The following is a 21,729-nucleotide window of genomic DNA, read 5'->3' as shown; positions in this document are numbered from 1 at the left end:
GGGGATGTTGGGAATGTAGTCATTCGATGAAAGTAAGGATGGAATCCGAGTAACCGTGGTTGAACGTTCAAAATGTGCGATGAAATATTTCGTAAAGCCACAGTAAAGAAGACCATCCCGGATATTACATAAACTCATAAACCCAACGCCGCCCAATATGCTTTCTATGCAGACTCTCCCATGCTCTGAATCATATCAACCGTACCATTCGCAACACCCACAAACGCAGCCGCCGGCTTCGCCTCCCCTTCAACCCTATCTTCAGGTCTTCCATAGCCGCCGCCGCCAGGCGACATGATGACGATGCGGTCGCCCGCCTCCATCCTCGCCGTGTTCTTCCCGCCGAGGTTGACGACGCGCCCGCTCTTCTTAACCCACACGTTGCGGCCTCGCTGCCCGTCCTCGCCGCCCGCCATGCCGTACGGCGCAAACGCTCTCCGCTCGCTGAGGATGCTGACCTTGATCGGGATGTTGAACTCAATGTCCCGAATGATGCCGTCGCCTCCCGTGTGCGCTCCTTTCCCGCCGCTGCCCTCGCGCAGGCAGAATTGCCGGAGGATGACGGGATACCGCCTCTCGAGCGACTCCGGGTCCGTGATACGCGTGTTGGTCATGTTGGTGTGCACGCCGCTGACGCCGTCCCACGTCGGTCCGCCGCCGGCGCCGCCGCAGATGGTTTCGTAGTACCCGAATCCGGTCTCCGGGTCGTCCGTGCCGAAGGTAAGGTTGTTCATGCACCCCTGGCTGGCGGCGGCCGCGCCAAAGGCCTTGAAGATTACGTCGACGACGCGCTGCGAGGTTAGGACGTTACCGGCGCACACGGCGGCGTACTCTGTCGGCTTCAGAAGGGATGCCTCAGGGACCTGCACGTCGATGGGGCGGATGGCGCCCTGGTTGAGCGGGATCTCGGCGTCGACCATGCAGCGCAGGGCGAAGATGATGGATGAGTTGCAGATTGCGATGGGGGCGTTCCAGTTGCCGTAGGCCTCGGGACCGGTGCCGTTGAAGTCAAAGACGGCGCCACCGGTGGTGGGGTCGATTGTAACTTTGAGCTGGATCGGGGTGCCGTCATCCATGTAGTCGATTGCCTCAAGCGGCTTGCCAGCCGTGCGCTTGTGGATCGTCTTGAGCATATCGCGGACGGCGCGCTCGGCTGCGCCTTGGATCTCTTCCACTGTTTGGGGTGTCAGCATGGGAGATTCTATTTCTATGGCTGAAGGGAAGTAACTTACTGTAGAACTGGACGACATCGAGACCGTAATCCTCGATCAGGGAGTGGATCAGCTGACTTCCGCGGTGGTTCGCTGCAGCCTGCGCCTTGATATCGGAGATGTTGTCGCGGAGGCATCTGGTACCGGAGCAGCCCGGGGAATGCGCCGGCGCCATGAGGAGGTCGATCAGCTCCTTCTCCTTGAAGACACCGCCCTCGACAACCTTGAAGGCCTTGATAACGGCGCCTTCTTCCCACAGCTCCTTGGAGTTGGGGGGCATGGAGCCGGGGAGGATGCCGCCGACGTCGGCGTGGTGGCCTCTGGAGGCAGTCCAGAAAATAATCTTGGTGCCCTCGGCGTTGAAGACGGGAGTGATGACTGTGAGATCGGGTAGATGGGTGCCTCCGCAGACTGGCGCGTTGGAGAGAATGACGTCTCCTGGCTTGAGGTCGGCGCCCCAGTGGTCGATTTGCCACTTCACGGCGAATGCCATACTTCCGATCTAGACTACATTAGCATTCATCTTCAACGTATCTTATGTTCTGTCCCCGAAGAACTTACCATGGCAGGCACGTGAGGAGCATTGGCAACAAGCCCTCCATCAGGCGAGAACACGGTACACGAGAAATCCAGTCTCTCCTTAATGTTGGTGCTCACACTCGTCTTCTGCAGCGCGCGACCAGCCTGCTCCGCGACGCCCATGAAGCGATGGCCAAAGATGGACAACTGAATGGGATCAATGGTCGTCGTGGAGATGGTCTCCTTGGTTCCAACGGCAACGTCAATCACCACCGTCTCAGAGAGCACCGTCGCCGCCGCGTCGGGGATAACGACAATCGTCTGCTTGTCGTCCATGATGAGCGCCGGGCCGGCGATCCTGGTATGAGGCGTCAAACCTGCGAGACCATAAACAGGCGTCTCGGACCAGCCCAGGCCCTTGAAGTAAACCTGCTTAGTTGTCTTTGCCGGCGGCGCGGCTGTGGCCTCTGCGGAAGCGAGCTCCTTGGGCCAAGGGACGGGAAGCTGGACCGTCGTCTTGCCGATGGCGCGGACGCGGTAGTCGTCGATGATAACGTCGCGGCCGACGGGCAAGAACCCAAACTGCTTCTGGTGAGCGTCCTTGAAGGCCTCGAGGTACCCTCCGCCTGGCGCGGCCGCCGTCTCCTGGATCATGAGCGGGGTATCGCTGCCCTGGAAGCGCATGTTGAGGTAGCGCTCGGAGACGATGCGTTCATGTGGGATGCGCTGCATGAGGAGGACGTCGCCGGCTCTCTGGACGAGCTTGTCAAGCTCCGAGGCGAAGACGGCGAGGTTGGCCTCGGTGTAGGTCAGGGCGCAGGGGCTGCGCTCCTCACTGACGACGTCGGCGAGGGCCATGCCGTAGGCGGAGAGGACGGAGGAGTACTTGTGGACGAGGACGCGGGAGATGCCGAGTGTCTTTGCAATGTCGCAGGCGTGTTGGCCGCCGGCGCCGCCGAAGGAGGCGAGGTTGTGGAGGCCTGCGTCGTAGCCTTTTGCTTCGGTGAGGGTGCGGATGGGCCGGCACATGGACTCGTTGGCGACGTCGAGGAAGCTGCGCGTTGTGTCAGTTCAAGAATGCTTCGTGGAGAGAGCACTGGTCATAGTATTACTTACCCAGCTGCGGCTTGTTCCACGGTCAAAGTGGTGCCCTCGTCCTTGTTGATGCTCGCCGTGAGCTCTTCAAATAGGCGTCTGCTGGCGTCGACATCCAGGGGCAAGTCCTCGTTGGGACCAAAGATCTTGGGGAAGAACTCGGGCCTCACGCGGCCGAGAACGACATTAGCATCGGTGACGGTCAGGGGACCACCCTTCCTGTAGCAAGCCGGGCCCGGGTGTGCGGAGGCACTCTCGGGGCCGACTTTGAACATCCCGCTCTGCCAGCTGAGAATGCTGCCGCCGCCTGCCGCGACGGTGTTGATGTCTAGCTGGGGGGTCTGGACCATGACTCCGGCCGTCGTGGTCTCGAAGACTTGCTCAAGCTCACCGGCGTATCTAGGGCAATGTGTCAGTATCACCTTCACGAAGTGAGATTCTCCTTCATTCATACCTTGAAACGTCAGTACTCGTACCGCCCATATCGAATCCAATAACGGGCGTCTTATCCGCGTCATCATAGCACGTTCTCGCATAGCCAACGACACCGCCAGCGGGACCAGACAGAATGGCCCTCAGGCCAGACAGGCCGGAAAACTCGACCAAGCCGCCATCGCTCTGCATGAACTCGCACCGGCATCCACTGTTGGCGAGGTCCTCGAAGCCGGACTCGAAGCCGGCAATGTAGCGCTTGATCTCGGGGGTTAGGTAGGCGTCGGCCGTGGAGGAGTTGCCGCGGGGCACAATCTTGACGACGGGGGAGAGCTCGGCGCTCGGGGAGATGTGGGTGAAGCCGATGTCGGCGGCGAGCTGGGAGATGGCTGCCTCGTGGTCGCGGAAGGTGTAGCTGTGCATGAGGCAGACGGCGATGGAGCGGTAGCCCTCGTCGTAGGCTTCTTGGAGGGCCTTTCTGGATGCCTCAAGGTCTGGGTGTGATTGCGTTAGTTTGCACTTACTTGTGTGTTCAGGGGATGAGCTTACCCAGAGGCTCGAGAACCCGGACTGCTTCACCGGTGACGCCAGTGACGAGCGCGGGGTCCGAAGAGACGTCGATGGCCTCGGGCTTGTTGTTTTCTGACCATGCCTCCAATGTCACACGTTCTGGTATTTCAATGACTTTGGAATACAGTACGTCGGGCTTGCGGATGGCGAGATCGAAGAGTTTCGGTCTTGACTGGTTGCCGATGTGCAGGAGATCCTGAAAGTCAACTGTAAGTATAGAAGTCCCCGAATTTGGAATTATCTATTTTGGCTCACCTTAAGGCCCTTGGTCACCGCAAATACTGTGCGCTCTCCTTTCCTCTCGAGGAGAGCGTTTGTGGCTACTGTCGTTCCCATTTTGATAGACTCTGTATTCCACTGTTAGTGGCGAGTCAATAGCCCAAGGGAAACCCGTCTTTTACGTACCAACACCTCGCAGAGATATCTTCTTTCCCTTGGGATATTCCTTTCCTGTTGCCTTCTCCAGGACTCTCCTAATCGCTTCGACGGGGGCATCGGGGTAATTGCTGGGGTCGACTGATAGCAACTTGACGAGGATGTCATCTTGATCGGGGACAGATGCGACACACTAAGCTGTTAGTTTCCCATCGCCGCATCAAATTTCCAAAAGAACCAAGACTCACGTCGGTAAACGTGCCACCGCGGTCGATGGAGATTCTGATTCCACCCACAGGGCCCGGAAGTGAACCCATACTGATTAATGACCCTGAGGTTGTGATGGTATTGTTTAAAATAGAGAAGTATCCGAGAGTGTAAGGCTCAGAGTCTCAGATGGACCAAAGAACACAGTGAAGATGAATTAAATGGAAACGGGTTCTATTGGGTTGAGATGTGATTCAGTGAAGCTGGAATTCGCGATCATTATACAAGTTCCCATGAAGGTCGCGGCCAGACTCTCGATAAGCCCAAAACGGCAATCACCCGAAGCCTTCCCCCCACAGTTCATCGCCGGAGCTCCCTCGGCAGATGCCCTCGGAGAGAAAGCCAGAGAGTCGTTGAGTTACTCCCACTTGACGTTTGTTGTGGACGCTCCACTTGGTGCATATCGTAGTCAAGCTAGAAAGGTACGGATAGACGAAGTGGAGGCGGAGTGAGTAAAGGAGGGATGGAGAGCTCCCCCCCGGTCATCGCAATTGGAGATCCGATAAGCGATGAGATGCGCGGGCCAAATCGACCCCCTCAGCGTCCCCGCGGAGAGAGAGAAGGGGAACAAGGAGGGCCGGTTAGGAGGCGGCGGGGTCGGTGGTTCGGCTTATCAGCTTCGGGAGGGGCAGCCGAAGGGCGGAGCTCCGCTCTGCGGGCGACGGTGCCTCCTCGCGCCTGTGTTAGCATCATCCTTGGTCTAATTGGTCTGAAAGATGGTTGGGACTGTAGATTCGGCGCCTCTTCATTTGCAAATATTCAATCACTCAGCGGTTTCGGACGTTTGCATGAGAATCTGTTATGACATTGTGATGTGATTATTATGAGCTATGCTAATGGCACTACGTTATGGCTAATACACGCTCATTTCACACTCCGGACCGTGTCATCAAGAGCCTTTGCAAAGTATTCTACATTCTTCTCGTTCAACCCCGCAATTGAAATTCGTGATGTGTCGGCCATATAAACGTGGTACTTCTCTGTAGTGGAAAAACGTTAGTATTTTGTAAAGTAAAGTAAAGTAAAACGACACTTCCTGAGAGGGGTATGACAAACCTTCAAGATGCTGAACCTGGGTCTTAGTGATACCAGTGTACCCAAACATGCCGCTCTGCTTCACAATATGCGACCAGTCACCCGGCGTCTGCAGCCGAACAAGCTCATCGTAAACCTTCTTCCGCATGGCGCGAATGCGGCCAGACATGGTAATGAGGTCCTTTGCCCACTGCTCCTTGAAAGACGACGTCCCCAGCACCGCAGCCGCAATGCGCGCGCCGTACGCGGGCGGGTTCGAGACCGTCGCCCTCTGCACGTTCTCCAGAATAGAGTTGACCGTCTTGGTCCTCTCCACCGTATCAGCAACGAACGTGACAGCGCCGACGCGCTCGCCGTATAGGCCCATGTTCTTGGCGAACGACATGCAGACGGCGGCCTCGAGACCGAGCTCGTCGATGAAGTAGCGAATCGCCCAGGCGTCGTCGTCGACGGAGCCCGAGTTGAAACCGAGGTAGGCCGAGTCAAAGACGGGGAAGATGCTCTTCTCGATGATGGCTGAGGCGATCTGCTTCCACTGCTCCTGCGAAGGGTCGCATCCCGTGGGGTTGTGGGCGCAGGCGTGCAGGATGACGGCCGAGGTGGAGGGTTCGGCGGCTTTGAGGGTCGAGATGTAGCCGTCAAAGTCGAAGGCGCGGTCTTTGTAGTAGGGCAGCTGCTTGACTTCGAAACCGAGGGAGGCGAAGAGGAGTTCGTGGTTGGACCATGTCGGGTCGGTGATGTAGATTGTCTTGATGTGGGCGGCGGCCTTCTTCAGGGCGAGGCCGGCGAGAAGGAGGGCGCCTGTTCCGGAGAGCGATTGGCATGATGCGACCTATTGAAAGGGTTAGGTGATATCTATTTTAGAGAGCTTGATGCGAGCACTTACACGGTTCTCTGTGAATGCCTTCGTGGAGCTAAAGACAAGCTTGACGGCTTCATCGCGGAAGGGCTTGAATCCCGCGATAGGAAGATACTCGTGGCCAGGCTCTCCGAGGGATGCTTCTGCCAGTCTTACAGATGGCAAGATCCAAGGTTGACCATTCTCATCCCGATAGGTACCCTGACCGAGGTTGACCTTGTTCGGATCTGTGTCAGCAACATAGCGCCTGGTGACGTCGAAGATGGCGTCGGGCGGGATGAACTCTGCTTGTTCAAAAGCTGACGTTTGCTGCTTGACTGAACCCATTGTGAATGTCGTGTAATGCCTGTGAGATGCGAATAAGTGAAGCTGCAATCTCTCGTCGAGAGACGAGGGTCGCGACGCGGGTATGAGTAAACCAGGGATCTCGGGACCCCAGCCGACTCGGAGTTGGAACCCGGTCAAGGGTCCGGCACCGGCCTGAGTCGAGCTCGGATGAGGGGCCCGCGGGGTCGTAGTCCACTTTGATGGAGTGCTCCATCTGAGATTATCAAATGCTCCGAAACTTACGGGTCATGACCGAAGCATGTCATTTCGGCGGAGAGACGATAATGGGGACGAATGGGCCAAATAAGAGTAGCTAGCAATCCCTCTTGTGTGTAGGATTTCGTAGGCGTAGATTGATATTGTGAAGATTATTTCATTTTTACTGCATACCTCAGACAAGATGGCTCCTCGTGCACCCCCTCGCGGCATCTACGCCCCCGTCGTAGCCTTCTTCCACGAAGACGAGACTCTCGATGTCGAAGCCTTGAAGACCCATATTACGCGGCTCGCAAAGTCGGGCGTGGCCGGCCTGGTCATCCAGGGATCCAACGGAGAGGCGCCGCATCTGCTCCACTCGGAGAGACAGCAGGTCATTGCAACGGCGGCCGAGGTGCTCAAGCAGCACGGGAAGCCCGAGGCCGTCATCATCGCCGGCTGCGGCGCGCAGAGCACGCGGGAGACGATCCAGCTCTGCACTGAAGCTAAGGAGTCGGGAGCGGACTACGCTCTCGTCCTGTCCCCGAGCTACTGGAGTGAGTTTCCTCAACCTGAAGCGAATGTTGAACCATGAGATGGGCATCCAGATTGCTGACACTTTCTGTGAACAATGTCAGCCGGCGCAATGCAAAAGCCAGTGATCCAAAAGTTCTTTGACGACGTCGCAACAGCATCGCCCATCCCCATCCTCCTGTACAACTTCCCCGCCGTAACATCGGGCATCGACCTCGACTCAGACCTCATCGCCGATCTGGCGGCGTCGAACCCAAAGGTCGTGGGTTGCAAGCTCACCTGTGGCAACCTGGGCAAGCTGCACCGCGTAGCGCACGATGAGCGCATCCCTCAGCCGTTCGCCGCGTTCGCGGGCAAGTCGGACTTTTTCCTGCACGGGCTCGTTGCCGGCTCCAATGGCGTCATTGCGGCGGCGGCCAACTTTACGCCAAAGGTGCACGTCAAGCTGCTGGAGCTGTACGACGCGGGCAAGCTCAAGGAGGCGACCGAGTTGCAGACGAAGCTGAGCCGTGCCGACTGGGTGCTGGTGCAGCTGGGAGTCGCCGGGTTGAAGGCTGCACTAGACAGATATTTCGGATACGGCGGTGGACGGAGCAGGCGGCCGCTTGGCCTCGTTGCGAGCGCCAAGTTTGAGGGAGAAAAGGATGCAGTGCTCAAGAACTTGGTTGATTTGGAGAGTTCGCTGTAGACGTGCCTGATACATGGGATGTGATAAGATGTAGATAAGATGAAGATTAGATAATGCCATTTTCATGATAAGATAGAGTATCTTGGGAGACCAGCTGGCCAGGGCTGTTGGACCAGCTTGCCCACCGAATGAATGTGTTTCCGGTCCTCTTCTCTTTCGACTTCCGTTCACACTTCTTTCGTCTTGATCTTGTTTGCTCTTCATCTTGCCCAACGTATTCCTGCCCCGTTTGCTCCACGAAGCCACTTGGTTCACCGCAGATCTCGATTCGATCCGTTCTTTGCTCAATGTCTGAGATTCGACTTGTTAGCCCGCGACGCCCGGCTAGACCAAAAGACTTTAAGCTTACTGGACCAACTCCAAAGAGTTCCTTATCCGTCCCTTGTCGACGAGGCATGTGAACACTTTGGTGTAAGCCCATTGGACAGACTCGACCGGGGGTGGCTGATAGCACGAACCGACGCTGGAAGCTAAACAGCACTCCAAATGTCCATTGCTCTGCTCCCAGCCACCCAAGATTCTTCCTTCATTTTCACATTTCCAGACTAAGCAGAACGGCTCACTGATGTGAACTGATCTGGGTATTTGTCGGCGGCATCTAGAACCAAGTCCTCGGGTCATACTCTTTTGCCTAGAGCCCAATACCTTGGCTACCTTGCGTTGGCCGGCAAAGGCTGGGTCGTCATCGAGAGAGATCCAGGACATACCGCAAGAGAGCAATGACAAGCAAGTCGATCAACAGTCATGTCAGGCAGTCTCAATTCAGCCAATTCCCCCGCCTGATCGTCGCTACCGCACGTTAAGAACGGCCGCTGCAACCAGCTTCTTCCGGTCGGTGCAGCCGATTGCGGCATCTCATCGCTCCCTCTCACCTTTTCTCATTGAAGCGCCAAATGCATGAGTGGCTTGCTCCATCATTGGCCGGAGCTATCGAGGACAGCTGATAACGTAGCTAGGAGCTCAATCGCGCCATGCAGTCACCCCGCACCTTGGCCTCTTGAGTTCGGTCCTCCATTCACGACTCCTCTCTCTTTCTCTCACCTTATCACCTCAACTGCCTCGAACTTCCTTCACCTCTCCCTGTTTGTGGGCGACAACTCACTTGGCTCGGCTTACCATGACAGTCAGCCATGTGCCGCCATCTCCACTCCGCTAGCATGCAGACACTGTAGATCCTTGCTGCGCTTCCCACGCCATCCCGCGTCGGCACCATCCGTCACCACCGCCATCGTCGGCCAGCATCTGTTGGAGTCGCAACGGTAGCCAAGAAGGACAATGCTGCCCGTCTGCCATGTCCGGCCTTGTACCCTGACTCGTTCTGCTGCACTGGGCCTCGAGCACGTCATGTATTGCCTACATTACCCCTCCAAGACAAGCGTCCTGGGGTGGAAGAGAGACACTCCATGGCTTATCGATACGATGCGGTGAGAGGTTGTCACTCATGTCCCCTCTGAGGTGAAGATGGTGTAAGCCCAGCTGTCTGGCCTAGCTTACCGCCGCCGCCTTGCTGCATGCGAGCCTTGCATGCTCCGGTCCTCCCAAGCTCTCTCCTCTGCGTCTAGAGTCGTGGTCGCTTTATTCTTTTAAGCCGAGCTCTCCCCTCCATCTCCTTTGCCGAACAGGTGCCCATCTTATATTGGATTGATCTCTTCCTTTTGAGCTTCCTTGTGCCTGTGTATGCTCGTGCTGCAAGTTCAGTTGCCCGCCCAAATTTCGCAAGCGTTTGACACTCGACTCAGGCTTCGCCCGTCATGTCTACCCTATCTTTGATCGTTTTCATTGGGACCCTGATCGCGACGACCTCGGCCGCGCCCTCGACTCCTTCAGTATGGGCGTCCGTCGCATTGGTAATGCACGGGGAGCGCACACCTGTGCGCAGTGGGCTTCAAGATACTCTGACCCCCTTGGGTGCTCAAGAAATGTCCGCCCAGGGAACCGCCTTTAGGAGTCGTTACTTGGCCAGCGGAACGCCCACCAACGTCTCCGAGGGTCGTATCACGACCCGCGCCGCGATCAAGGGCATTGCGCGGAACGTCTACGAGCATGAGCAGCTCTCGATTCTCTCCCTTCCCGATGCTCACATCGCCGCTGGCGCTGCTGCCTTCATGCAGGGTCTCTATCCGCCCATCACGCAGGCTTTTGCTGCCGATACTGGCGGAACGAACATCTCGTACTCGACAATCTCGGGAAACACGACGCAGTATCCTCTGGGTGGCTACCAATACCCCATCATTGAGACGTTGGGACTGTCCGACGATAGATCGATTGAGTACGTGCCAATTACCGCAAACAGACGCTCCTCCAGACTGAACTGACCTGAAATCGTTAAGCATTCGGGGCAACACGGAATGCCCGCAGTGGAAGATCTCGACAACATATGTCATGCAGCTCGACCCGTACATGCAAGCACTCGAGCAGGTCTCCCGTCCCGGCTACACATCCCTCTTCAACACGCCGCCACTGAATGACGGCGACATCTCCCTTGCACACGTGAACTTTTGGAACGCCTACGACATTTACGACTACGTCCGCTACCGGTACTCCCACGAGCAGGCCGTCTACGATGGCTTGCAGGACGTCTACGCGCAACGCATCGAGTTCCTCGAAATGTACGCCCGGCTCCAGCAACTCAACATGACCTCAAACCAGGCTGTCTCGGGCCTCCAAAAGGGCGACATGATTCGCACCATCGCCGGCAGGACATTCGCGCGCAAGGTCGTCGACGCCCTCGAGGCCAACGGTAACTTCGCCGGCTACTCCAACAAGATGACGCTCCTCTTCAGCTCCCAGGAACCCTTCCTCTCCTTCTTCTCCCTCGCAGGACTCCAGAAGCCGAACCAGACGCTCGATGCAACACCATTTTGGAGCCTCCCCGAAAACGGCGCCGCCATGGTCTTTGAGCTCGTCGGCGACGAGCCCAACCAGCCGGACACCTACCCGACTGAGGAGAACCTCTACGTCCGCTTCCTCTACCGCGAGAACGCGGACCCGGCCACACCGTTCTTGGAGTACCCTCTCTTTGGCCTCGCCGAGGGCGACACCCGCGTGACGTACAGCTACTTCAAGCAGGAAATGCTAAAGTTCGGCATTGATACGGCGACGTGGTGCAGCATTTGCGGCTCGATTCAGTCCTTTTGTGACTGGCAGACCACAAAAACGACGCCGACCGTCGGCGAGGCTATCCGCTCCGCCGTGCAAAAGCCCGCTGTCGCGGGTATCATTGGCGCCATCATCGTCCTCGCCGTCTTGGGCCTGGTCGTTCTCTCAGCAGCCGTTCTGGGCGGTTTCCGCATTCATCGTGCCGGAGGCGGAGCGGGAGGCAGCAAGGACGGTGGCAGTGGCCGGATCGCCGGGCTCGGCGGGTTCAGGGCGGCCGAGAAGATGGCGAGTGACCCGGACCTGGCTGTCTCTGGGCGCGGGGTACGCCACGAGCGCCAGGGGAGCTGGGAGCTGCGTGACGGGCGGGAGGTCTCAGGAGCCGCCGGCGGGCAGGCGGGTATCGCTGTGGACAAGACCGCGTCGACGTTCCAGGCGAAGCCTATTGACGATGATGCTATGAGCGTCATGGGAGCTTCGCCTGTGAAGCCTAGGGAGAGCGTCTGATTGGAGAGTCAAGTAGACAGGGTTTTCCGCGGTGGGATGATGGATATGGAACTCTCTTCTGGCTTTCGTTTATGATACCCTTTTTCGATACCCTTCCTCACGGTCATTTGCTGGAACCATTTTTGCATGGATACAGCTTTTTCTTCTATCTCTGATGTGAGGAATTGCGAATTCATATACTCATTGTTTGATCTATGCTCTATGGCCGTGGTAGCAAGATACTGAAATCATCTCCTGTTCACCTTTGGCCTTTGAGAATGATTACTGCGCTCGAGTGTTGATGTTCTCAACCACAATACGCCGTGGATACTTGGAAATTGTGGTGCTCCTCACAGTGTTTAAACACCGACAGAAACTGTATCTTAACCCCACCGCAGTGACCTTCCTTTCCATTCAGACCCCGCCATCGCCGCCAAAACCACAAACCTATCAACGCGACTCGCAACCTCTTCCTCTACCTCCCAACGACATCACCGAGCCAGAAACAAAAATGTCGTCACATCAACGGACCTTCTCCCACTCACAATCCCAAACGGCAACGAGGGAAAAGACCTACTTTGAGCAGCAGCGCGAAGAACTCATCGGCGAGATCGCAATGGTAAGCCCCCCTGGTTCCCCAGAGCGACAAGCATCAACAAAAAAACAAACAACGAGAATGCTGATTCGAAAGTCAACCAGAACTTTGAGCAAGTGCTTGCCAACATCAACAAGCTGAATCGATCGCTCGAGGCAGTCATCACGGTATGCAGTCTCCCGTTCCAAATATGCCGCCCCGCCCCCAAAGAACTCGAGCACTAATTCGGGTCTTCACCACCATTCGCAGGTCGGAAACGAATTCTCCTCCGTCGAAGCGCTGTGGTCGCAGTTCGAAAATGTAATGGCAAAAGAGCCCGAGGAAAACAAGCAGGGCGATACCGAGGAAGGCAGCGACGGCGAGACGAAGAACGAGCAAAGATCATGATACCCCCATAAGCAACGAAATGACTACTGTTTTATGAATGATGATACTGTTTCTACACGCGCATCATTGCCATACCTTTCTCTTGGAGATTGCCGAGCTGCCCGCGTCATCTCATCCTATGGTACTCCACCATCATCACCCCGCGACGAGCAGCAGCTAGACGCCCAGCCGTGTCCACAATCTTGACCAGCTTACGCCTCGCCTCCGCGTCTGGCTTCTTCGCAAGCTCGCCCAACCCAATCGCCAAATCGCCATAATTCGATTTCCGGAGCTTCTCCAATCTCTCAGAGACGGCGAGACATCTCTCCCCTTCCTCTCTCAGCGCTTCGCGTCGTTTCCGCAAATCGACGCTGAGATCTTCGTGCTTCACCAGAAACACCGACTCGAGCGAGGCCGCCAAAATCTCCAAACGGACGTTGTCTACGTCGTGTTCGGCCCTAGCGTCACGATCGTCTTTGAGGTGCTTGAGCTGCCTGGCAGGATTATGGATACCAGCTTCCGTGGGGTTATGGGCGTCGTCTGTCGATTCTGAGGGCAGCTTCGCCATCTGCTCCCTTTCGAGTCTCATCTTCGCGACATCGGCCTCTCGCTCCCTTGTCGTAGCCGTGGACTCATGTTCAACATTTCCCTCTTCATCTGCCCTATGAAACGGCGCATCGTTGCTGCTACTGCTGCTGCTCACGGCAGACATACGTTCCTCAGCCCACTCCAGCTCCGCCTTGAGATTCCGCTTCTGCCACCCAAGGACCTTGCGTCTTACTCCCTCCCGTTGAAACGCATTCTTCACTTCCTCGACAACGCCAGCCAGTCTCTCCGCATCCTCACCAAGACCATCAGCTGTTTGGCATAGCCTAGCAAACGCACTAGCAACCCGAAGATGCGTCATACCGACAGTCCTGAACGTCTCCTGCACAACACCGACATGCCTCCTCAGCAGATCCCTCCTCTTCCACCCTTTACACGGGAAACACTTTTCCAAAAACGTCTTCTCGGTAGCGCACTGCGTCAAGCTGGCCAGAAGCGCCTCGACATCGCCCGCAGCGCCTCGGCACTCTTCCTCTGAGGTTTCGTAGGGCTCTCCGCGCGCCTCATCTTCCAGCGCGGCGAGCGAGTCGTTGAGCTTGGCAAGTTGGGCAGTAAGGCTCGTAATATTATCGGAGGACGACGTTTCGGATCGATCGGGGTTCGGATTTGGGTTTGGGCTGGGAACGTTGCCCTCGGTTGAGTCGGTTCGGACCCGTGTGGTGGGTCGGCCGTTGTTGGTGTGATGCGCGAGATCACCTTCTCGCGGGAGATCGGCGATCAGAACCTGGCGTGCCTGGGCAGAAGAGTCCATGGTACGTAACGATCGGCTGGGTATCAATTTATTGCAAACCGGATGAATTCAGATATTTTTTTTAGGATTTGGGTTTACGACGGAATTCAAAACTGCATCCTGTTCTGGAGAATCCCATTCTATATCAAATCCACATCGGACCTTTCTCCGATGCCTTTCTTAGTAGATGTCAACGTTACCTTGCCGGCTGTATTGACCTTTCACGAACTCCTCAACCACGGCACCGGGAAACTCAAAATTGTGTGCAGCTTAGTTTCGCCAGATTGGATAACATTTACTCACTCACTTGGTCGCTTTCATCGCATACATACATCACGTTCATGGCACGATTTGACACTTGATTTTGATGCTTTTAACATTTCATGTTTCCTATCCCTTTGGGAATGCTCTTATCAAGACAGAAAACCCCATGCTGCTACAGGAGAGGAAGAGAAAGGAAAAAAAAGAAATAAGAAAAATTACCCCTCAGGGTCCAAAAAGTTACCTGATGGTTACAGAAAAGAACTGATCAAAGTCTCCCCTGTACCCGCTCCGTTTGTGTGTTTGTGTGTTTGGCGTCAAAATAAAATAAAGGGTATGGATGAGTCTAAGGTAGAGACTCGGATGAGAAAACCACTCACTTTCCCTCCCACTTCCTTTGTTTCGTTTCCCACTTATATACCGTTCTTCTTCGTCAATCAGGAACAAAATCCTCTCCCAATATCCCTGGTATAGGGAAAACTTTCGTCTCTGGTCTAGAGTTCATCCAGCCCTAGAGCAGGAGACGCCCCCCCCCTCGCTAATGGCGGCGCATGCTTTCTCCAGATCGTAATAGTAGCAGGTCGTGACGAGATCATGCAGATAAAACAAAAGTCATTCATTACGCCCTCCGCCGGTGCCCAATGCCTCTCCTTTCCAAGCCCGAGGTCCTCAGTAGGTATCTCACAGGATCTTGCAATTCCTCTTCTTCTTCTTCTTCTTAAGAGCGACGCCAGGGAATCCTGCGCTGCTTCCAGGAGGACCACTGGATGTTGACGAGGAGACGGCGGCTTGGGCCTCCTGGGTTTTCCGATCATTGGCGACGACCGTCAAGATGGCTTGTTCAAAGATCTCGTCCACACCAGTCATCTCCTTGCTGCTGCACTCTACGTACTGAGCGCCCATCTTGCGGGCAACCGCACGGCCTTGCTCTTGGGTCACGGGCGTGAGGCCTTGTGTCTTGAGCATGTCGATGCACGTTTTCTTGAAGCGGAGATCGGACTTGAGGCCCACGAGAACCAGAGGAGTGTAGGGGCAGAAGTGGAGGACTTCGGGATACCACTGGTAAGAGAAGAAATTAGCGTTAGTGTCAAATGGTGGTGCCCCAAAAAAGGAGGGGCATGTTATCTGAGGGGCGGTGGTTAAATTACCTTGTCCATGACGTTTTCGAGCGAGTTTGGGCAGTCAATCGCAAAACACACAAAGATCAAGTCGGTCTCGGGGTAAGAGAGCGGTCGCAGCCGGTCATATTCCTCCTGGCCAGCCGTGTCCCATAGCGCCAATTCCACTGTCTTGCCGGACGGTGGGTGCGTCGGGTAGGTGATGTAGTTTTCGAACACAGTGGGGACGTATTTCTGTCGCCAAAGTCAGCATTGTTTTGGCTCATTTCGCTCTTTGGCGACACGCAAATCTTGCGCTCGAAAGGAGTCGGGGGTATTTTTCCGTTTGGATGCTCACCTCTGGAAAGTAACCTTGGCTGTAGCTGATGAGGAGACATGTCTTGCCGCAGCCGCCGTCGCCAACGACGACAATCTTCTTAGAATAGGCAGGGCCTTCGGTGACGTGGGTTGCGGCGCTCTCGCGCCCTGTTGAGGAGCTCATTGTGGTACTGACGGTACCGTCGCTACTCCTAAGGCGCGTGTTGCGGCGGGATGTGGCCGGGCGGCCGTCGTCGTACTTTTCGCTGATGTTCTGAGACGAGTTGTGGTATGAGTTGCGGTATTGGTATGAGGACGCCATAATGCGGCAGACTCGAGCTGTGTTTGAGATGTTGTGATGCGATGACGAGGAGGTCGTTTCGCGGCGTAGCCCCTCGTGCGTGTTTGCGAGATGGGTTGATGTGATGATGGTTAAGATAGATACCGGGGGCCGGTGCGTGCGCTCGTCTGGGGGTGTGGAGGGGGGTTGTTGTTGTTGGGGAGACTTGAGTGGTTTGTGCTTTTATGCGATGTTTCCCGGGTTCTGTGTATGCTGCTTGTTCCTTGTTGCGATGAACGAATACTGCCGATATTGATATCGCCGCCTCTCCTCAACGAGCCTCCTCGCTTCGTGTTCAGCTACTTGCCGCGTTCAGTCGAATGCCGTTGAGATATGGTTAAGTGCGAGGCATGCAATACGGGGGAAGAGACGTTGGCACGTTGCGGCGTGTTTGAGTTGAGGAATGTTGGAAAGGTGCTTGGTCTGGCTTTGGATGGTGTATTGTATGGGGGTGGGTTTGTGTGCGAGGTGGATGGGCGGGTTGTGCTGTGTTCTTGAGGAGAAGGAGCGGGAGCAAGGAGGGCAATTGTAAACAAGTCGACGGGGCAACCAGCCACTTCTTGCCGGGGTGATGACGGCAGGCGCCCAGAGGAGCCACAACGACAACGCAAAAGTGGGGCACTCTCAAAGCGCGCTAAGGCGGATCAATCGAACCCCTGGCAGTGTCTGACCAAGGAAGGTAAACCCCTGCGCCCCTGCTGTTTCTGAAAGCAGACAGCTCAGAGTTTTTCCGGTGCCTTCCCTCACCGGCGGGACTACGGGACGAAGAGGTGGCCCAAGCTCCAACCCCACCACCGCCTCCCTCAAAATCGCGAAGTGAATTTTTCTGTCTCTCATCCTTCAACGAACGCGTCGTCGACCTTCATCGAAGGCTCATATTTCGCCACGAGCATCACCGCTGTGACCTGCGAAACACTCAGAGAGACACGGATACTCCGACACATACGGAAGCATTCATCTCATTCTTCACTCTGCTCAGCCCTCGGAACAAGAACACGCAGCACATCTCAATCATCTGCAATCATGGATACCAATGGCACAACCGACAGCAAGTACGTGACTCTGGTCTCGAGTGATGGCTACGAGTTTGTCGTCTTGCGGGACGCCGCCATGATCAGCCCTGCCATCAAAGGAATGTTGGACACACGCAACAACTTCCGCGAGGCTACCCTGGGTCGCTGCGTGTTTGAAGAGATCAGGTAAGCCAGCACAATCCCGCGCTCTCACTGCCACCCTTTCTCTCAAGTAGAGAACACCACACGGCTGTTGCGATGATGAACTCCGATTATATCGATGAGTCTTACTGACAGACCGCCGCTACAACGGCCGGTCTGCTTGATTGCCAACTACACTTGATCTGAAACAAGCAACATTCTTTCTTTTTTTCTTCCTTTTTTTCCCTTCTTGTTACCCAGCCACCTCAAAAGAGGCCACCCTCATTCCTTTTTGTCTCTTTTTTTCCAAAAAGTTCTGGAAACGTCTGACCGTCTTCTCCCGGCAGTGGCGTTGTGCTCGAGAAGGTCTGCGAGTATTTTCAATACTGGTACCGCTACCGTGAGCGGGAGGATGTTCCTGACATGGACATTCCTGTCGAGCTGTGCCTGGAACTGCTGGTCGCAGCCGACTTCCTGGGCCTGGACAGTAAGACACCCCCAACCTCCTCTGATCCCAGAGCGACGGCATCTGTCTTACGGGAATCACCCAAACGTTCTGACACGTTTTCACAGAGCAAAATACAGGCACTGTCTGAATGACGTTTGATGACCATCTGCATTTTGGCTGCATTATTCACGACGGAGTTTGGGGCGTTGAGCGTTCAGGGTGGTACAACCTTACAAGATACCATTGCCATGACACGATGACGAAATTCCATGCCAAGAAGGCATGTTTCCTATCCTTCGCCATGATCTTTCTATTGATGGTGACCCACGCTATCACCCCATTGGTGAAAAAAAAAACCCCCGACCCCCATCTTAGCATATGCGTTCCTCCCCTTACTCTTCCGTGGGTTGAACGTCTATTAAAGATGGAAGAAGAACTATATTCCACTCACTCTGCTTGACTCAACTTCTTACCATTGAGATCTACGCTTTTTCTGTTGGGATACAGATCAACCAATGCAAAAACAAACATGCACATTTGTATAGCTGAATAAACTGAATTCTTGAATATTTCTAAAGGGCCTCTAATATCATGCGAAGCTGTGTATTGAATTGTCCACGCAGGTATCTTTTGACTTCCAGACTACTCTTAAACCTATAGAACTCACAATGGTGGCTACCCTTTGATCTTGAAATTGCCATGAAGTATTTCACCCACTTCCCACAAAACTCAGTTCCAACCTCTGCCTCTGCCACGGCCCCTACCCCGGCCCCTACCACCACGTCCACCACCGCGTCCACCACCACCTCTATGAAAGCCCCTACCACCGCCACGGTGTCCCCGGAACTCCCCAGCCGGCGGACCCCTCGCCTTCCTCTCCATTCTCTCCTCCTCGCTAGCATCCCACAGGTTCCCAACCTCCAAGAGCGCGCAGTACGCCGACGTCTGCGGGTTGGTATACTCAAACGGCTGCTGCGACACAGACTCGGGCTCGCCCTCCACATGGGCCGGCGCCGTGATCTCAAAGTTGAGCGGGACGTCGAGCCTATCCTTCTTGACAATGTTCTCCTCGACCCACCGGCGCTCAGCGTCGATGAGCGGCGCGTAGTGCTCCTCGCCCAGGTCCGGGCTTGGGTGGCTCGACGCCGCGTCGTCGCCGATGACGAGCGTGGGGTGGAAGACGCGCGTGATGGCGAGCCATTCCGGGTCGTACTGTAGGCGGAAGGGCCGCGTCGGGGCCGGTTGGTCGGCGGGGAGGATATTGTGGGGGCGCGCTTCTAGGAGCTGGAGGAAGTGGCGGCGGGGGAGGCACTTGTCGAGGGCAAGGAAGTTGACCTGCTTGTTTGTGATTGTCGGCGGGACGGGCTGGCCTGGTGTCCTCTTCGGCTGAGGTTGGGGCCTGGCGAAGGAGGCGGGGAGTTGGGCGCGGATGTCTTCCGGAACCGAGGTTTTGGTGTTGGGAGCTGCTTCTTCTTTGCTGGCCTGCGGTTGCTTAGGTGCGGTGGGCTGCTCGTCGTCGTCATCGTCATCGAGATCGATTTCGTTGGGGTTCGATTGTGCTGGCGCCGGAACGGCAGTAGCGTCCGTGATTTCTTCGTCTCCGTCCAGGTCGATCTCGTCTGGGTTATCCGGTGCTTGAACCGGCTCGTGTGCCGTAGCCGGAGCCGTAGCTGGGGCCGTGGCTCCCTCTGCTGCCTCCTTCGTAGTCGTCTCCTCATCCTTGTAAATCTTCAACGCCGCAAATTTGCAGTGCAAATGCGCCGAGAACCAGTATGGTGGCCTAAGCCGATCGCAAACATACTCTGCCGCAACGTTGCCCAGCGTACCATCCATGGACTCCCTCTCGAAATCCGGCTTCATCCTCCACAACGCCTTCTCGTCACCCCACCTCTCAATAGCCCTTGGCCAGTCGTGGCTGATACCAACGTCAACCTGCTCCCTGAGCAGCAACAACTTCCTCACATCCACCTCCCTGACGTGATAGAAGCTCTTGATCTCGTCCGGGCCCATGGGCAGCCTCTCGTGATGGCCCTTTCGGTAGTCGAAGCCCTTCCAGATGCCGCTCATACCCGCGATGCGCAGCGGGCCCAGCCGCAGGACGTTGGCGGCGCCGAGGTAGTAGATGTTGGGCGCGGCCCAGCCGCCGTAGAAGAGCTCCCACATGTGGCTGGCGGCCTCGTGGTTGCCGCCCGCGAAGACGGTCAAGTACGGCGCGGTGCGGTGGCCGGCGTAGTACTCCCAGAAATCGCCAAGCTCGCGGTACTTGGCGGGGACGGACATGACGGTTAGGTCGGCGGCGTTACGGGCGGCTTGGAAGTCGCCGCCGATGATGAGGAGGTCGACGCCGTCCCAGCCGCGGGCCGTGCAGGAGGCCTCGACGGCGGCGTAGATGGCGTTGAGGGTGCCGTGGCCCTGGCGGGATTGTCAGTGGGAGAACATTGTGTGTAAGATGGGTTCATTGAACGGCTTACGCATCCCTCAACGGCGATTCGAGCGCCGTTGGTCTCAAATGTTTGTGTGGCCATTCTTTGCGTGGTCACTGGGGGCGTTGTTGTTGTTGTAAGGCGGAGGTTGATTCGCGTTCGGTTGTACCCGCGAAAATTTCATAGCAGCATCAGGACACGAAATGATGCTGAACTGGAGTTCATGAGCTACAAAATGTTCACCAACCAAATTTCCTAATGTCAATTGATTGAGAGTTACTTATCAAACCAGATTTGACATTTCTCTTTAAGAAACAAGAATCCTCACATTGCTCTCTTGTTTGACCTTCGTCCCGATTTGAGTATACCCAGTCGATGCCCTTTGTGCATCTCAGGTGAAGGCACAGATCACGTTGTGCAGGTGAAATTGCTCAACTCAACTTCGATTAATGTAGCTGCCCATCGAACTAGAAAGCTTTTGCCGCCAACATCAATGTCCAATCTCACTCATTCCTTATATAGCAGTGCCTTGGACTGAGAGACGTCGATCGTCCAGACCTAAAATACACTTTCCTAACTCTTATGTTTTCTAAAACACTAAGTATGAAGACTTAGTCTCAGATAACACGATGTGATGGAGTTGACATAAGTCATGAAAGCTCGAATGAGACTCAGACGATCTCAATGAACGTGCAATGGACAGCTGGGACATTCACATGAGCAACAAAGGGAGGCCAGTGCTTCCATCCCCCGGATTTTTTGGGTTGCATCGCCAGGCGGTACCTTACAGTGGACCCGATGATTTTCCGACAGCCTCACACCACTGAAGCAACCTCAGGTGCACTGTGCCCGCCTAAAAATTGTCATTCCTGGAAGCCCGACCCCCAATTGAGAGATAGAGGAGCCTCGCGCATCGCAGGCTCGATTCCCGCGCAAACTTCCCCCCAATCCACACATTACATGGGCCATTCCTCACCCTCGAATCGCCCACCATGAGCGTATGCAAACCCCTTCTTCTCTTCATTTCGAAAACTTTCTAGGATGGAATAAGCTAACAAGTTATTCCTGTAGTTCGTGCCCATTAACCCGCGGCCTATGCTGCAAGACCTGTACGTCCCTCATCCCGACCGAACGCGCTTCCTCCAACGCCATCTGCGATGACCACATACCCCTTACGCGATACACAAAGCTTCCCAGCGTTGCTAACATCCCTCTTCTTCAACCATAGTGTCAACCAGGACGTCGTCATCAGACTCAAGTGGGGCGAGACCGAGTACAAGGGAAAGTTGGTCAGCATCGACAGCTACATGAACGTCCAGCTCAGCGGCGCCGAGGAGTACATTGACCAGAAGATGACGGGAGCTTTGGGCCAGGTTTTGATCCGGTACGCGAACAACGTCGACGAATGACATTCCCACCGTCGCATACCATGACCTCGAGCAGAGAGCTGACTGACGCGCTACAGGTGTAACAACGTCCTCTGGATCCGCGGCGCGAAACAAGGCGAGAACGGCGATGTCAGGATGGAAGGTTGAGCGGAAAGACCTCCCTCAGCACGAGCGGAAAGACCACGAGCGGAAAAGCATCAATACAGCCTGGGAACCGCCCTCACGCACTTTGGTTTGACTAGGAGGCAAGGGGCGGCGGGGATGGACACGATCTTCACGATGAGCTTGGTAGAACAACAAAAAAGGAATCCCCA

At 55.6% G+C, this 21,729-nt stretch overlaps 11 protein-coding genes across 11 annotated transcripts; 6 read left to right on the top strand and 5 right to left on the bottom strand.

Annotated features, from left to right (window-relative positions):
• Positions 1 to 164: 164 nt before the first annotated feature.
• On the bottom strand, positions 165 to 4,519 carry BDP55DRAFT_544651 (hydantoinase B/oxoprolinase; the record flags this gene model as incomplete). Its single annotated transcript, XM_060568497.1, has 9 exons — positions 165 to 1,174; positions 1,233 to 1,713; positions 1,773 to 2,784; positions 2,847 to 3,224; positions 3,280 to 3,751; positions 3,807 to 4,023; positions 4,083 to 4,174; positions 4,233 to 4,395; positions 4,451 to 4,519. 9 exons carry the CDS (start codon positions 4,517 to 4,519, stop codon positions 165 to 167), a joined length of 3,894 nt encoding a protein of 1,297 aa, XP_060433414.1.
• Positions 4,520 to 5,258: 739 nt separating this feature from the next.
• Positions 5,259 to 7,021, bottom strand: BDP55DRAFT_651326 (aminotransferase class I and II). Its single transcript, XM_060574045.1, has 3 exons — positions 6,391 to 7,021; positions 5,526 to 6,336; positions 5,259 to 5,449 (listed from the first exon to the last, which is right to left on the bottom strand). The coding sequence occupies exons 1-3, from the start codon at positions 6,688 to 6,690 to the stop codon at positions 5,334 to 5,336; spliced, it is 1,227 nt and encodes a 408-aa protein (XP_060433413.1). The 5' UTR covers positions 6,691 to 7,021; the 3' UTR covers positions 5,259 to 5,333.
• Positions 7,022 to 7,090: 69 nt separating this feature from the next.
• BDP55DRAFT_544795 (uncharacterized protein) lies at positions 7,091 to 8,107 on the top strand (the record flags this gene model as incomplete). Its single annotated transcript, XM_060568516.1, has 2 exons — positions 7,091 to 7,442; positions 7,524 to 8,107. The coding sequence occupies 2 exons, from the start codon at positions 7,091 to 7,093 to the stop codon at positions 8,105 to 8,107; spliced, it is 936 nt and encodes a 311-aa protein (XP_060433412.1).
• Positions 8,108 to 9,858: 1,751 nt separating this feature from the next.
• BDP55DRAFT_544850 (histidine phosphatase superfamily) lies at positions 9,859 to 11,710 on the top strand (the record flags this gene model as incomplete). The annotated part of the gene is made up of 2 exons (XM_060568523.1): positions 9,859 to 10,376; positions 10,438 to 11,710. 2 exons carry the CDS (start codon positions 9,859 to 9,861, stop codon positions 11,708 to 11,710), a joined length of 1,791 nt encoding a protein of 596 aa, XP_060433411.1.
• Positions 11,711 to 12,200: 490 nt separating this feature from the next.
• BDP55DRAFT_725146 (DASH complex subunit Dad1) lies at positions 12,201 to 12,671 on the top strand (the record flags this gene model as incomplete). Its single annotated transcript, XM_060578980.1, has 3 exons — positions 12,201 to 12,308; positions 12,389 to 12,451; positions 12,534 to 12,671. 3 exons carry the CDS (start codon positions 12,201 to 12,203, stop codon positions 12,669 to 12,671), a joined length of 309 nt encoding a protein of 102 aa, XP_060433410.1.
• A 106-nt stretch (positions 12,672 to 12,777) lies between these two features.
• On the bottom strand, positions 12,778 to 14,007 carry BDP55DRAFT_628271 (uncharacterized protein; the record flags this gene model as incomplete). The annotated part of the gene is made up of 1 exon (XM_060571879.1): positions 12,778 to 14,007. One exon carries the CDS (start codon positions 14,005 to 14,007, stop codon positions 12,778 to 12,780), a length of 1,230 nt encoding a protein of 409 aa, XP_060433409.1.
• Positions 14,008 to 14,928: 921 nt separating this feature from the next.
• BDP55DRAFT_725144 (ras family protein) lies at positions 14,929 to 15,984 on the bottom strand (the record flags this gene model as incomplete). The annotated part of the gene is made up of 3 exons (XM_060578979.1): positions 14,929 to 15,306; positions 15,396 to 15,599; positions 15,703 to 15,984. 3 exons carry the CDS (start codon positions 15,982 to 15,984, stop codon positions 14,929 to 14,931), a joined length of 864 nt encoding a protein of 287 aa, XP_060433408.1.
• On the top strand, positions 15,724 to 16,511 carry BDP55DRAFT_651318 (uncharacterized protein). Its single transcript, XM_060574044.1, has one exon. The coding sequence runs from the start codon at positions 16,088 to 16,090 to the stop codon at positions 16,256 to 16,258; it is 171 nt and encodes a 56-aa protein (XP_060433407.1). The 5' UTR covers positions 15,724 to 16,087; the 3' UTR covers positions 16,259 to 16,511.
• A 341-nt stretch (positions 16,512 to 16,852) lies between these two features.
• On the top strand, positions 16,853 to 18,171 carry BDP55DRAFT_651317 (Skp1 family protein). The gene is made up of 3 exons (XM_060574043.1): positions 16,853 to 17,201; positions 17,504 to 17,643; positions 17,730 to 18,171. The coding sequence occupies exons 1-3, from the start codon at positions 17,026 to 17,028 to the stop codon at positions 17,750 to 17,752; spliced, it is 339 nt and encodes a 112-aa protein (XP_060433406.1). The 5' UTR covers positions 16,853 to 17,025; the 3' UTR covers positions 17,753 to 18,171.
• Positions 18,172 to 18,333: 162 nt separating this feature from the next.
• On the bottom strand, positions 18,334 to 20,129 carry BDP55DRAFT_691199 (lariat debranching enzyme domain-containing protein; the record flags this gene model as incomplete). The annotated part of the gene is made up of 2 exons (XM_060576941.1): positions 18,334 to 20,016; positions 20,076 to 20,129. 2 exons carry the CDS (start codon positions 20,127 to 20,129, stop codon positions 18,334 to 18,336), a joined length of 1,737 nt encoding a protein of 578 aa, XP_060433405.1.
• An 890-nt stretch (positions 20,130 to 21,019) lies between these two features.
• BDP55DRAFT_725141 (LSM domain-containing protein) lies at positions 21,020 to 21,562 on the top strand (the record flags this gene model as incomplete). The annotated part of the gene is made up of 4 exons (XM_060578978.1): positions 21,020 to 21,025; positions 21,099 to 21,136; positions 21,256 to 21,411; positions 21,493 to 21,562. 4 exons carry the CDS (start codon positions 21,020 to 21,022, stop codon positions 21,560 to 21,562), a joined length of 270 nt encoding a protein of 89 aa, XP_060433404.1.
• Between the last annotated feature and the right edge of the window lie 167 nt (positions 21,563 to 21,729).

This window comes from Colletotrichum godetiae, assembly GCF_030913485.1.
Source record: "Colletotrichum godetiae strain CBS 193.32 chromosome Unknown BDP55scaffold_7, whole genome shotgun sequence".
Lineage (NCBI taxonomy): Eukaryota > Fungi > Ascomycota > Sordariomycetes > Glomerellales > Glomerellaceae > Colletotrichum > Colletotrichum godetiae.
This window is presented reverse-complemented; position numbering and strand designations above follow the sequence as displayed.

Coding starts and splice junctions, on each gene's coding strand:
- BDP55DRAFT_651326 (XM_060574045.1), bottom strand. CDS start 6,690: ATGGGTTCAGTCAAGCAGCAAACGTCAGCTTTTGAACAAGCAGAGTTC. Junction 6,337..6,390: donor AGGCATTCACAGAGAACCGT/GTAAGTGCTCGC, acceptor CCCTTTCAATAG/GTCGCATCATGCCAATCGCT. Junction 5,450..5,525: donor CCAGGTTCAGCATCTTGAAG/GTTTGTCATACC, acceptor TTTCCACTACAG/AGAAGTACCACGTTTATATG.
- BDP55DRAFT_651318 (XM_060574044.1), top strand. CDS start 16,088: ATGATGGTTAAGATAGATACCGGGGGCCGGTGCGTGCGCTCGTCTGGG.
- BDP55DRAFT_651317 (XM_060574043.1), top strand. CDS start 17,026: ATGGATACCAATGGCACAACCGACAGCAAGTACGTGACTCTGGTCTCG. Junction 17,202..17,503: donor TGCGTGTTTGAAGAGATCAG/GTAAGCCAGCAC, acceptor TTCTCCCGGCAG/TGGCGTTGTGCTCGAGAAGG. Junction 17,644..17,729: donor CGACTTCCTGGGCCTGGACA/GTAAGACACCCC, acceptor ACGTTTTCACAG/AGCAAAATACAGGCACTGTC.